The 14545-nt window shown below is 35.4% G+C and overlaps 1 protein-coding gene across 1 annotated transcript in view; it reads right to left on the bottom strand.

The window, feature by feature from the left end:
- Positions 1-14545, bottom strand: part of RBM25 (RNA binding motif protein 25) — a 47857-nt gene that overhangs the window by 7570 nt on the left and 25742 nt on the right. The window contains exons 7-14 of the mRNA XM_070377589.1: positions 14059-14244; positions 12662-12715; positions 12340-12423; positions 8574-8860; positions 6612-6834; positions 6411-6500; positions 3588-3661; positions 2116-2266 (exon numbers count right to left, since the gene is read on the bottom strand). Of these exons, the coding sequence (XP_070233690.1) occupies positions 2116-2266; positions 3588-3661; positions 6411-6500; positions 6612-6834; positions 8574-8860; positions 12340-12423; positions 12662-12715; positions 14059-14244 (1149 nt within the window). The remainder of the gene's footprint in view (positions 1-2115; positions 2267-3587; positions 3662-6410; positions 6501-6611; positions 6835-8573; positions 8861-12339; positions 12424-12661; positions 12716-14058; positions 14245-14545) is intronic.

Here is a 14545-nt window from a genome sequence, read left to right on the forward strand (position 1 = left end):
AGGTACTCTGCAAAATTTTTTTTTAGTATTTCACATATATTAGCATTCTTCAGTGGCTTATATCCACTTTTCAGAGAAAACAGAGGTTAACTGCTAATAGTCAGCTAATTCAAAGTGAAAAAGTCTTTTTATATTTTTATTAAAGAAATTATAATCACAAATTTTAGACTAGTACACACAATACATTAAGAGGCAACTCAAATCCTCAGCCTGGTCATATATAATCATTTTTTATTTCTTGATAATGGCTGAAGGTACAGTCACAAATAGGAAAAGGAAGAAGTGGCACAAAGGGAGAATTCTGAAGTCAAAGTCCTATACCAAAATGAACACTCCCCCTGAAGCTACAAAACATAGTAAAATATAACCATGATGAGAGTATTATAAAAACTTGGATGAATAGACTAGTGAGTTTTCTGAGTATAAAAACAAACAAAAACAGAAAAAACAAAAGTAAAAATATGTATCGTGAACTACAAAAAAATTTCAAGTCTGTGCGTATCACCATCTATCTATCAACGCACAAAGGAAGCACAATGATCACTCAACAATCTGCATGGCATTCAAACCCACTGGTACTTAGAGAATTAAAACATAATAACGTTCCTCAACCTAACTGTTACAATGGTAAGGATTTAAAATACTAAAAATACTGTCATGATGATGAAGGTACGGAAAAAAAGACACATGGGCAGGGCTTCCCTGATGGTCCAGTGGTTAAGAATCTGCCTGCTAATGCAGGAGACATGAGTTCAGTACCTGGTTCAGGAACTAAGAACCCACATGCCAAGGGGCAACTAAGCCCATGACCTAGAGCCCACGAGCCACAATGAGAAGTCACCAAAACAAGAAACCTGCACACCCCAACTAAAGAATAGTCACCACTCACCCCAACAAGAGAAAGCCCAGCACAGCCATAGATAGATAAAAGATACATGGGCTAAAACTGGAGAAATTCTGTGTAGAAGATTACACCTGATGCAAAAGCACATTAGAAAACAAAACAGACTTACACATACAGACAACAAGCTGGTGGCCGCCAGAGGGGATCAAGGCAAAATAGGTGAAGGGGAGTAAGAGGTGCAAACTTTTAGTTATTAAAAAAACTTATGGGGAACGTAACATACACCATAAGGCATACAGTCAAATTGTTATAAAAACAATATTGGTTTGGTGACAGATGGTTACTTGGTTACTAGACGTATCAATTCATAATGTATAATAAATGTCAAATTGCTAAACACCTGAAACTAATATAATACTGTGTATGAACCATACTTCAATTAAAAAAAAAAGTACATTAGAAAACACTACATAATTAGAAAACAGCTTTATATTCCCATTTACAAAGCTTATGTGTGTGTGGGAGGGGAGGGGGGTTGTGTATGTATACATGTGTAAAAACATTTTTAAAATAACCAAACACTTAAGATGATTATAACTGGCTGATAAGAAATCACTTTTTCATTACTGGCTTCTATGTAGTCTAAAGTTTCTATTTACTCATGTAAGTACTTAACAGAAAAAATATTATTTCATTGTGAAAAATAAAACAGACATGTAAGAAGACAAGGTTTCTGTTAATAGCATACAACAGATTTTTTTTAAAGTTGACATGAAGAATTTATAGTATTAGATTCATGATACACTAAGAGTAAAAACTTTTCTAATATGACATACTATTCTTAAAAGCAAGAATCGGTATGCCATGTCCTACGACAGAGTTCTCCTTTTTTCCTTTTAAATGACAGGCTGTTCACGAAAACATCTTTATTTTGGAATCAAAGTACTTAGGGTGGCAACAAGAGAACTACAAAAATTACTGTCACATGACATATAGGGAAGGACAGGTTTGTAAATAAAGTTACATTAAAAGACATTCACTTAACAATACTTCACAGAAATAAAGGAATAAGACATACAAAAGATGTTGAAAATAATGCTGTAAATCAACTAATACTGATGACTTGCATAATAAAGAACAAGTACTAATATCTTCCCCCAAAATAGCAAGATGCATGGAAAATAAACATTTCCCTTATAAAGTAAACTCCATCATAGTTGGCTGGCTTAAAATGATGTGACAGTCTTAACACTGTTTCGGATGTATCTTACCCGCTGGAGCTCTGCGTCTGGATCTGGGTGCCCTTCTGCCAGAAGACGCTGCCTGATTTCCTCCAGCTCTTCCTTCTCTCTCTTCCTATCCCGTTCATCTGCTTCCATTTCCTTTTCCCTATCACGCAATCTTTTCTGAAGAGCACTTCCTCTGCAAAAGTGTATCACAAGAGGCCTTACTTAATATCAAGGTCAGCAACTACACACAGTATCTCCAAAAGCAATTTCTTTCCATACTAAAAGCTGCATTCTAAGAGACTGGAGACTGTCTTAATGCTCTCTATCTGTAAAACACCCAAGACAGCATGCTCTCTACAGGTTAATGCTTAATAAGTAAGCACTGTCTTGTCACATATCACCATGCCTCAGAATGAAGTCATTCTAAATGAGTATCTAAAACAGGTTAAAAAAAAAAAAAAAAAAAAGTAGCTTTCTGAGGGAAGAATGCGCTCATTTTATGCCTACTCCGCAGGGAAACTCTGTAACACATAATTTGTCTTCTTGGATGCCAAATTGTGAAACATTAATACAAGGAGTAGTAATATCCCTAATAATAATTTTGTGTGTTCAATTTACACAATCTTGGCCAAAAGGCTGAGAAGCGATGCGTGTTCAATTTAAATCAGTTCCTCTCCTCGTGGGGAAAAAAAAAATCACAGAAGGAAGCAGGGCATAACTGAGAGAAAGCAGAGGTTCTATCTAGCACTTTATTACATCTCAGAAATAACGTACTATTTTATGATTCAGTAATTTTATTTTGCATTTTCTACAAAGTCAAACCCTTGGCATTCTTTCAATATAAGGTGTTACTCCAATGTTTTGATGATTTTGGCTACAGTGTATTAAATTATACATATTAAATGCATTCACTACATACCTAGATTCTTTCAGGAAAATGAGAAGAAAAAAATCAAAACAATGCCCATAACCTTAGGCAAACAGTAGTTTGGAGTGGAGGGAACAGAACAAAGCAAACAATTTCACCATGTGCCTAAGTGTTAGAAGAATGAGAGAAGTCGAGAAAAGCCATGGGAAGAGAAGAGAAAAGACAGGCTTCACAAATCTCACATCATAATAGTAAAGTAACTGAGTGGGGAAGAGGGGGGACTCAGATTACTACGTAGCACTCTAGAAATCCTTGAAGACAAAAAATTTCTAGACCACCTTAGATAATCACGAAGGAATGTTAAAATTTGCTATAAAAACTGAAGTTCTTTAAAATGCATGAAGAAAAGTTCATCTGTTATAATACTACTATGAACTTCCTTCCAAAGAAGATCCATAGAATTGTCAATTCTTTTGCAACAGGCCCCAACCCCTGGAAAACAGCATTATCGACTACGGGGGTAATTACAAGACGAATTCAAAGATTATTCTTTCTCACTCCACTGAGTGAACTTGTACTCTCTGGTGCAAAAAATACAGCTAATAATAAACTGATAGTGTGAGTTCATAAAGCAAGGTTTCTTCACCTGTAATATTTGGGATCATCTCTATCATCATCATAGTCTTCTAAGAATTCTTTCAGTCGTTTAGCTTCTTTTGCCTTTGAAGAAATGAAGGACAAAGTGTGGAAAATTAACATAAAAGCAGTTTAAATTACATTTCCCCCTTTCCTGGGAACAAATTTTTCTTATCCATACCACTTGAACTTTTTTTAATTCTCATAAACTTCATATATTAAATGTAAATAACATTAGATTTTTAAAATATTTTATTCTTGAAAGCAAATCAGGGCTTCCCTCATGGTCCAGTGATTAAGAACCTGCCTTGCAATACATGGACACAGGTTTAATTCCTGGTCCAGGAAGATCCCACATACCATGGAGCAACTAAGTCCATGCGCAACAATAAAGACCCAGCACAGCCAAAAATAATTAAAAATAAGTAAAATTTTTTTAAAAAAGCAAATCAGATTTAGAACTTATCTATGAAATGGAAACCACAGAGTATGCTACAATAAATTTTCTCTATATATTAAAATCTTCATAGTAATTTTTTTCTAATGAAACCTGAGCACACCAAGAAACAAAACTACAAGTTATCTTACTGAATCTGTTAACTGGACAAAAATATTTCACACTTTCATTTACAGGTAGATGATGGTACAAGCAGTAGTTTTTATGAAATGAAGGATTAAAATTTTAAATCATGTTTATATATCAATCTAAAGGCAATGCCAGACTGAGTACACAAAACATGAAAGTACAGAAACTCCTTGCTCTTATTTTTGGAATTTTAAACACAACTACTATTATATTTCACAGAAATATTATCTAATCATTATTTATAAAGTATTTCAAAATTAGTATTTATAATCTACATCTCTACTATATTAACAACTTTTATGTGTGCATGCTAAGTCGCTTCAGTCATGTCTGACTCTTTGCGACCCTATGGACTGTAGCCTGCCAACTCCTCTGTCTATGGGGATTCTCCAGGCAAGTGGGTTGCCAAGCCTTCCTCCAGGGAATCTTCCCCACCCAGGATGGAACCCTCGTCTCTTACATCTCCTGCATTGGCAGGTGGGTTCTTTACCACTAGTGCCACCTGGGAAGCCCCAAAACTATTATATCTATATGAAAAGCAGATGTAGATTCCTGTCTACAATAAAACATTAATAATTTCATCCAGTTCAAATGTTATTGATACATCGCTGTAAAGACTACCCCCTCAACACACACACACACACACAAAACTTCCCCAATCTAACCATCTATTCATGACCAACTCCTTCCCACAGACAAAATTAACCACTCTCTGTACTCCACTCCCAAAATATTGTGAACACACTTTTATCATACCTCAAAACAGTCACGCACACAGTACAGTAACTACTTCACCTCTCTGACAATACTATCCAATTGTTTAAAGAGTACAAAGATTAGTTATTCCTATACACCCAGGACCTAACACAAAATCTGCCAAATGAATCCAAGTAGATTGCCAGGTAGTGATGACCATATTTACAAATATCTAAATAAAACACAGGAAGATCCATAGGTATGTACTAAAATATTAACTTAAGTCACCTCTCATGAGGAATACAAACTTTCACTTTTTATACTACATACTTCTGTTCCTTGAACATTTTTCAATTGACAAGTAACTATTTTCTAACTGGAGTTTTTTTTAAGCTTCCCAACGAAAAATTACTAATAGGAAACCTTTCTCTAGAAAGACAGGTTTTAGAGTTGCTTATAGGAAATGGAATCACTTCTTAAAGTATTTTGTCTTTTACTATATTATTCTCTATTTCTAACCTAAGAGTTAAGAACAAATTATAGAATGGGAGCTACAATCCAGGGCAGTCAAAATTACTTTAAATAAACTCTAGGACTTTAAAAAGATCTGCCATCCAGAAAACCCATACTACCTAATTGCTATATGCACCCTTTTGGTTACTTACAAAAATTCCATCTATATCTCATGTTCAAAAGCTATTTGAAGAAGGTTCCTAACTTTAATGATGTTTTTGGGAGAATAGACTCCAAACTGGAGATAAAGAAACTTTCATGAATCTCTGGCAAAGACAGAACATATGGAACATACTATAGAAGCAAATACTATGATAAAATATATTATCTTTTCATCATTTTACTTCATTAACCTATGCCAATTGCTTCATTATTAGTTTATCAAATAGTGTAAATGCAAAAAATAAGATTATTATTATAATGTAGTTAAAAGGAAGGATAATATAGTAACATAAGGAAAAACAGTAACTCATAAATGCTATATACTGAAGTCAGTAATTTTGATTTCTAAAAACAGATCTCATAAGACTGTTTCCTTCACCCAAATATACTACGCCGATACAGAGTATCAAAGCCTCTAAAACCCTCTTCAAATTAAAAAATGCTGCAGATTCTTAATCAAAGAAAGTTCTATAAATCCTCATTTTTTACATTCTATAACAGGTTTATTTTGACAATATGCCAACTAATAGTTTATAGGAAGCCAAAATATGAAAAATAGAAAAGGAGGCGAGAGGAAGACTCAAGAGGAAGGGGAAATATGTACACCAATGGTTAATTCATGCTGATGCATGACAGAAATCAAACCAATATTATAAAGCAATCAATCAATTAAAAATAAATATTTTAAAAAAGAAAAATAGGAAGCAGAAACATTTTGGTATACTGAAACTGTATCAACTTTACTTCAAATATTATTTATATTGGAGATCAGGTTTTTTGTGAGATGATACTTTTTAATTATAAAGTCACTTCTACTTAAATGATTTGATCTGATTTTTATCTGAAAAACCACTTATTTTAAAACAAGAAAATTACCATTTCTCTTCTTCTTTCTTCTTCTCTTTCAGCCTCTTTTTCATACTCTCGGGTTTTCTTTCGTTCTCTAATTTCCCAATTCTTAAGGCGCTAAAAAAAGAAATTGTCAAAAGTTTTAAAAATGTATACAAAAGGTTCTGAAATTTTTGACTAACCTACTAAGTACCAACTTTTATAAATAAAAGCATTCCCTCAATTTACCTCTTGATAGGCAGCCTCTTTCTCTCGGAGCTTTCTTTCAAGTTTTCTTCGTTCATATGCATCTTCTTCATCTTCTTCTCGATCTCGCTTCTTGTCTTTCTCTCGCTCGCGCTCCCGTTCCCTTTCTCGCTCTCTCTCTCGTTCACGTTCCCGCTCTCGTTCCCGTTCTCTCTCTCTTTCTCTTTCCCTCTCCCGTTCCCTTTCACGATCTCTGCTCTTTTCTCTACATAAAAGATTGTAAAAATCTGTCAGTTTCCTTTGTGTTTTCTTTTAGAAACCAGGAGAAAGGAGGACAATATATAATATGAAATAATAGACAAACTCACAAGCCAGAATTTAGCATTTGGTTTCTGCAGAATTGTAGACTCCTCACACAAGCCAGACACAGAATATAATCCTAGCCCCAAATTCTGAACTGCATTCTAAACTCGATGTTAATGCTTATCAGCATCTCAGAAAACAAACAAAAAAATCCTGAATAAGAAAAATACTAAGGGCCGATGAACATGATACAAGATAGTCAACTTCAGTAGTGATCAAGCCAATACAGACAATGGCAACGGTGTGAAGCCAAGAGCATTCCAGCATGCTGCATGCATAAACCAGAACTACAGCTGACTCTTGAATAACACCGGTTTGAGTTGTACAGGTCCACTTGTATATGCGGGCTTCCCAGGTGGCTCAGTGTCTAAGAATCCACCTACCAACACCAGAGTCACAGAAGACTCGGGTTCTATCTTTGCGTCAGCAAGTATTTTTGCTGGGATAATCCCAAGAACAAAAGAGCCTGGTGGGCTACAGTCCACGGAGTCACAAAGAATCACACATGACTGAGCAACTGAGCATGCACACACGTATTTATAAATGGTGTTTTCTCAGCCATAGGTACTACAGTACTACACAATCTGAGGTGCGTCAAATCCACGGACATAGAACCACAGACACAAAAACCCTGTATACAGATGGCCATCTATAAGTCATACTCAGATTTCTGACTGCAGAGTTGACACTCCTAACCCCAGCATTGTTCAAGGGTTAACTGTACATCTTTCAGCAGTAAGAAGTTCTCATGCATTTAATTCAGAGGGATAAAACCAAACTGCAGATTTGTGATGCCATGGATTCTCATCACATATAAATACATGTATATATGAAACAATATACCTTAGTAAAAGTATAAAATCATGATTTGATACATGTCAAATCTTAACAGTGGTTATTCAAGAGAATGATGGTTATTCCAGGGGAGGAAGGAATTTAATGCCCACTATAGACTAAAAAGCACTGGATTTCAGTAACTGGTGGACCTTGTTTCCAGCTACAATTAAGTGGAGTATCTCAACAAAGTAATGTATATATGAAAACTAGCTTGGGAAAAAAGTGAACTTTCCTCTCTTTCCTTTTTCTGCTGCTTCCTTCTACTCACTCCCTTCTCTTTGTTCATTTTTGCTCTCCCTCATTCCTGAAGAATTGGAGATGATACCCCATAGGAAATCTATATAATGATGAGAAAATGTTAAATAAAACAAAAGTGAAATCACTAGGAACCATCAAGAAAAAACTAACTTGTCTGGGAGGTAAGGTGTGACCAACCAGTGGTTTAAGGGACCAAATAAACACCAGGAACTAAAAGCAGTGCAACTAGAGCTGATTTTCCACACAGGAGACCTCAGTTAGTGACCAAGAACAACGCCCACTGACCAAGGGAATCATGCCTATCCGAAACATTGGGAGATCAACTGGTGTATTCTAGAGCTGAGTAAAAACTGGCTTCACACAGAAACTAACCCAAAGTCTAAAACTGTTTGTTTAACCAATATTTCACACGTGTGTGAGACAGCAAGCCAGGCATGCTCTGTGGCTCAGGAAATTCTCTCATCACATCAATGTAAATGGCCCCAGAGTACTAAGTTGTAATTCTACTAAAGTTATCAGGCAAACAGTAACTTCATGCAGCCTTACCTTGATCGACTCCGATCCTTGTTCCGATCTGAGCTCCGTTCTCGATCGCGGTCCCGATCTCGCTCTCGATCCCGGTCTCGATCTCTCTCTTTCGTCCGGTCACGATCCCTATCCCGTTCTCGTTCCCGCTCCCGTTCCTTCTCCTTTTCTCGTTCACGTTCTCTTTCCCTTTCTCGTTCCCGTTCTCGCCTTTCTCGTTCCCTTTCACGCTCCCTCTCTCTTTCTCTCCGTTCTTTCTCAATTTCCTGTCTTTCTTTTTCCTTTTTGCCTTTCTCTTCTTCCAGTTTCTAGAAACCAATAAAAGTACTTTTAGAGTTAACTCTATAGCTCCAATATTCAGACTTTTCCCGGCGCAATGCCCAATACTGGGAACAACAACAAGAAAACCAAACCACTGGTACTTCAACATTAAATACTAGAGGTTTTATTTGACAAATTAAACTGAAGCAATCACAAGCCTAGACAGATTTCGTGCAAAACCATATACTCTACATAGACCAGGAATCTCCAATCTTGGATGCTGGGAGATTGTGTCAAGTGTGGCTGACCACTCAATGACTATGTAATAACTAAAATGACCCTGAGGAATGTGATGGTTTGTAATAATTTCTAGAAATACAGTCACTTGGCTAACATGTAATTCTTCCCATTATGAATTTCTTTAAATCAGTGGGGTAACTATTGCTAACTATAACCCCAGACTTCCAATTACCTAAGGATTATTAGTTGAGTGTTTCAAAGGAGAAGGTGGAGGAAGACAGTAAGGTCATTGGAATGCAACTAGTCTTATGGCCTCTGATTTGCCCACCCTCCAAAAGACAAGGTGAATTCAGCCATTATCTGCCCTATCATGTATGGAAACATTTACTCCCACCATTACAAGATGGACAGCCCACCAAATACAAAAAGTCTGAAAATCACTCACTTCAAGCAGAAAGGTACATAATCATAGTATTTTAATTTAATAAGATTAATTTCTGGCTTAACTTTAAAGCAATATATTTATACCCATTATGCCTATAAGACAATGAAATATATCAACAGTGATAAATCCATCCTTGGAAGGAATGATTGCATATTAACTTACAGATGCTGTGCTAGGACATGGATCGCCAACACTGGATTAACCTTGCCTATAAGCTATGCTTCTGGGAGGAAGAGCAAGTACATGGTTCACAAATAAACCAAATAACAAAGTCAGACCAAGTTTGTACCCTGACAAGATTACCAGTGTACCACACAGTTTCTACACAAACTCAGGGGGGAAAAAAAAAACCCAAACAGGGAAAACAAAACAAAAACAAAACACATTTTTCCTGTTTTCATGTTTAGTGTCATAGAAATGAAATTTAAATTACAACAATAAAATGTGCATTTTTTTTCTTTTCTCAGTCATGTAAAGCATTTAAAACAACTTTAAAAAAGCAATCTTACCTGTTATACTCTTTTTCTCTCGCTCATGGATCAGAGAACTGACAGAGGATTATGAAAGAAAAGCTAATGCATGAGAAATCAATATATTCAGCTGTGGTGCCAGTCTATATCAAAATGGAATGGAGGCAAAGCCAATACTGAATACATTGAAATTACAAAGAGAAGAAAAAAGAAATGGCAGAAAGAGGACAGAAACTGTAAGCTATTTAAATGGGCAAATTCTAATTTCTGAAACAGTCATCTGATGAAATTTTTTAAATGTATCATAAAATGAGGCTATACTATATGAAACTTACCTCAGTATCATACACTTAAATGAAATTTGTTTATTTCTGAGATAATACTTACAGATTATTTTAGCTCTTCCAATAATAATCTTTTTGGTAGTTTCCCTCAATTGTTCTACTTTTGCTTAATCACTATACCACTTATTTCTTAAATGTATAGTTCCATTTAATTAAATAATAATTTGTTTCAGAACTCATTTCAAAAGTTTTCTTCTAAGTAAATGAAAAAGTAAGTGAATCTGGTCCATACTAAACACAATTCTAAAAGATTATATAATATATATGCAGTAAGTAGATACACACACACACATATATATATTTTTTTAACACAAAGACTGGAGAAAGAAAAAATGAAGTGAATCTAAAAAGATTTAAGAAAGTAGTGAAGTAATGAAGAGGAAAGGACAGAAAAAAAAAAAACATAAATCTTACCTTATTCTCTCTTCAGACTCGTCCGTGCTGTAAATGGACGCCCCCTGCCACGCTGATACCCTGACAGTCTGTGGTTATTTAATAAACTCATACCAAAACATGCAAAGGTTCACTGAGCTCAATTTTTGTTACTGGAGTTTCAAATATCCCTTTTAACCATACCACCCAATAAAAAGAACGGCTTTTCTTTTTCACTTTGATTTTATTTTTAAAGCGCATTTTGGAAATTCAAAACATTCTCTCCCCACAGTGAAATACATCTAAGGCAGCCAAAGGCCTGACAGCTTCTCAAACTCTGAAGCAAATATCTTTGCAATCGATTTCTTAAAACATTATTTCTTCATACTTTACCAGTGACATGACAGGATTTAACAATAAACAACAAAAGGGGGGCAAACCACACACACACACACACACACTGTATACCGCTTTCAAGCTTTACACATACCCTGAATTTGAGTACTGAACCTAATATACCTCTAAAATGACTTCCCACAGACTAACTTTTTAACTCTAAATTGGGAAATCTACATTTGTGCTTTTAGACATACTTAATTCCTGAAAAAGTCCTATGTCTGTGAGCTAAGGCTCAGCATCAGGATAATGTGTTCAGCAGCATTGATTCTATGACATTAACTGTCAATAAGGGATTTTGAAAGCTATAAGAAAAAATAAGATTAAATAAAATAAAAAATGAACACTTAACATCTCACTGAGTTAAAGGTCACTCAATCTCAGGAGTAAGAACCAGTAACATCTTATCATCTCCAGCATCAAAATACATTTCATGCAGTGTTTGCATTTCACTGTCCGTAAGCATCACCTTCAATACCAGCGAACATTCACAGATGCACTGTCATTGAGAGAAGCTTTCAATAGGCAAAATTCGTGAGTGGGATTTACTATGCATAAATATCCATTTCCAAGCCAGTTACCCCTTTGCATATTTTTCTGAGGGGGCATCCATAAATATAATAAAAAACAGAAGCTCATACTTACATCCTATTCCTTGTTACTTTCCAAGCTGAGAGTTTCATCTTGCATTAGTCACCATATGATCTCTATCATAATGGTGGGGGTCAATGAATAGATTAGCTTTATGGGAATTTACAGTTCTTCCATGCATCTAAAATTTGGTAAGTCTGGTAACCACTGACCTACTTTTTAAAATCTCCCCCTCTCAACTTAAATCTACACAAATATAATCTTAAATTTTAATCTCAGCTCTAAAGAAAAGGTTTTCCTAAGATTAAGTTAAATAACTGCCCCCAGAAATACACTACAGTGTATGTTATTCTGCTGCCCCCTTGAATTGTTTAAATCTGACCTTGATGTTTATGTTGAAATCTAAAAATAAAACTAGCTTTTATTCATATTAAAGTGAGATGACTGCAGAGTAGTCAGTAACTGAGAAATCTACATACAATATGCCAAGGACTACTCTAATATGGCACTGGTCTTCTGTTTCTTTGTTTCTATCTAAGTATAAATTAAACCTAGACAAAAAAGCATTTAAAATCATATTCTACTGTAAGGTTGATTTTTTTTGTCTGTTTGCTTTGGATTCTGTAAAAAGTCTAGATTGGTATCAAGTGAAAAAACAAGAATACTACCTTGTGTGTGTCTCTGAATTTGCTGATCTCTCGCGATATCAGGTCTCTCTTGTCTTCTTCCATTTCTATAGCATTTATATCCTCCTAAAAAACAGGGGGGACAGGTAGGAATGCATAAAGATCAATCTGTATTGATAGAAATTAAAGGCTAGATATTCTATACAGGCTTTACAAAACATAGGAGTAAAGACTTTATATAGTAACAAATCTAAGTTAAATAGTAAAGAACACAAGAATCACACATCTGGCAAGTAGCAGTAAACATTTTTTTTAATTTATTCATTTTAGTTGGAGGCTAATTACTTTACAGATGTAAACGAACCTTAGTGATGAGTGGATAAGGGATCAGTGGGGCCACGGGAAATCGGCGGAAGATCTGCGGAAAAATCCACAAAGATTAAAACAAACAGTTCATATGACTCTGAATAACAGTTTTCTGTATGTTTACACTATAAGCAATGTCAGATTTCTGTAACACTTTCTTGATTTTAAATTACTTGATAACAAAAGAGATTTCACTCAATCTATCACCTACCACTTCTACTCCTTCCAAGACCCCCAACCAGGGGAATAAAGAGGATCTCACACTAGCAGTGTGAGACCTTTTTCATCCTTTCCAAGAGAGAGGGAACAATCAAAACAACAAAGTTTACCTAATAATTCTTGCCACAGAGCAGAATTTTTGACTCTCTCACCTCAAACCATTTCAAATGAAGGTGTCTAGGTACTTTCTCCTTTGCCATTAAAGGGGAAAGAGGAAGAACAAACTCTACAGGTCTCTATTACCCTATATCTGATAGACTCTTACCAATTACCATTTCTAATGACTGGCACTTCATTAGACAGCTTTTTATGGCCACAGAAGCAAGAAGCAGCCAAATAATAAAAATGTATCTGATGTATCAGAAAGAAAGCTGAAGATGGCTTAATAAGGCAATGAAATCCAGAACAGTATGAACTGTGAAAATGCCTTGATATTAATTCACAATGTTTACAGTACTACTTTTCCAGGGCATATGCAATCCATTCATATAATATACCTCCAATATGTTTACAGAACTCTCCCCATAATTTCTGTTAAGTATATCCAAATGAAAGTAACTAAGAAAATCAAACGTTTTCTTTCAACCTGCACTCCCTACCATTCCATTAGCTTAGACTGACAAAAGTGGGTGATAATAAAATACTGGAGAGGAGTTTTCATCTTGTGTTGCTCTTTCATAGTACTCCATTTATAAGGCCAACAGCATTACTGTTGATGGAGTGAAATGAAACATGGTTTATAAGGAAAAGTGGCTAAGAAATTTGAAAATGGGTCAAAATCCTCAGTGAAGAAGATCTGGTATCCCGCTTGGAGCAGAGAAAAATAATTAGGGAGTAAGGCAAAACAAGGCCAGCTCTTCTGTGGCAAAAGGGGGGAAAAAAAACTTTACTCCTTAATTTTAATTTCTATCCATCCCTCAAGTTTGTCCTTTTCCCCCCTTACTTAATGAATCCACAAATAAACACAACTTTCCATGTCACTGCATTTCAAAAATGTAAAAACAGAAATGTTTTTGGTTTAAAAAAAAGGAAGATAAAACATGGTCAAATTAGCCTTAACAGTATATTGTTATAAATGCCAGTCATTCTATTTTCCCCTCATAAGTTGGAATGTAATGAAAGCACAAAATGTAAATTGTAGAAATGATTCTGCTGGCATAAATCAGTAACACATACGTCCTCCTTCTTTTCCTTCTTCTTCTTCCTGGGGTGAGAGTCAGATTCTTGTGAGGGGGCATTGAGCTCACTGGAGTATTCCCGTATTAAAACTTCAATGGCCCCTTTGATCATCTGATCTCTTCTCTTTGTTTCTTCATCTAAGGCTTCTTCGTCATCATTAGTGACAGTTTCTGGCCTGGCATTCTGAAAAAAAAAAACAACAACAAGGCAGATTCAGGATATGGGAAAGGGGGGCAGGGAATCAAACAAGAAAATCAAAATCATTCAAAACAAGTTAGCACACAAAACAAACAAACATGTTTTCTCCAAACCATCTCTGTAGCCCTATTAAACGCAGACTTAGCTTTACTCCCAACTTCACAAAAGTAAACTATTTGTTTTACATTTTTTTCCTTAGATATACTGTACTCTATCATTTTCTTTTCTTTGGTCCTTTGATATCTAACATTCTGATCCCTAACTAGCAACAGAAAGACTGAATCAC

Source organism: Bos mutus, chromosome 10 (genome assembly GCF_027580195.1).
Source record: "Bos mutus isolate GX-2022 chromosome 10, NWIPB_WYAK_1.1, whole genome shotgun sequence".
In the NCBI taxonomy this organism is placed as follows: domain Eukaryota; kingdom Metazoa; phylum Chordata; class Mammalia; order Artiodactyla; family Bovidae; genus Bos; species Bos mutus.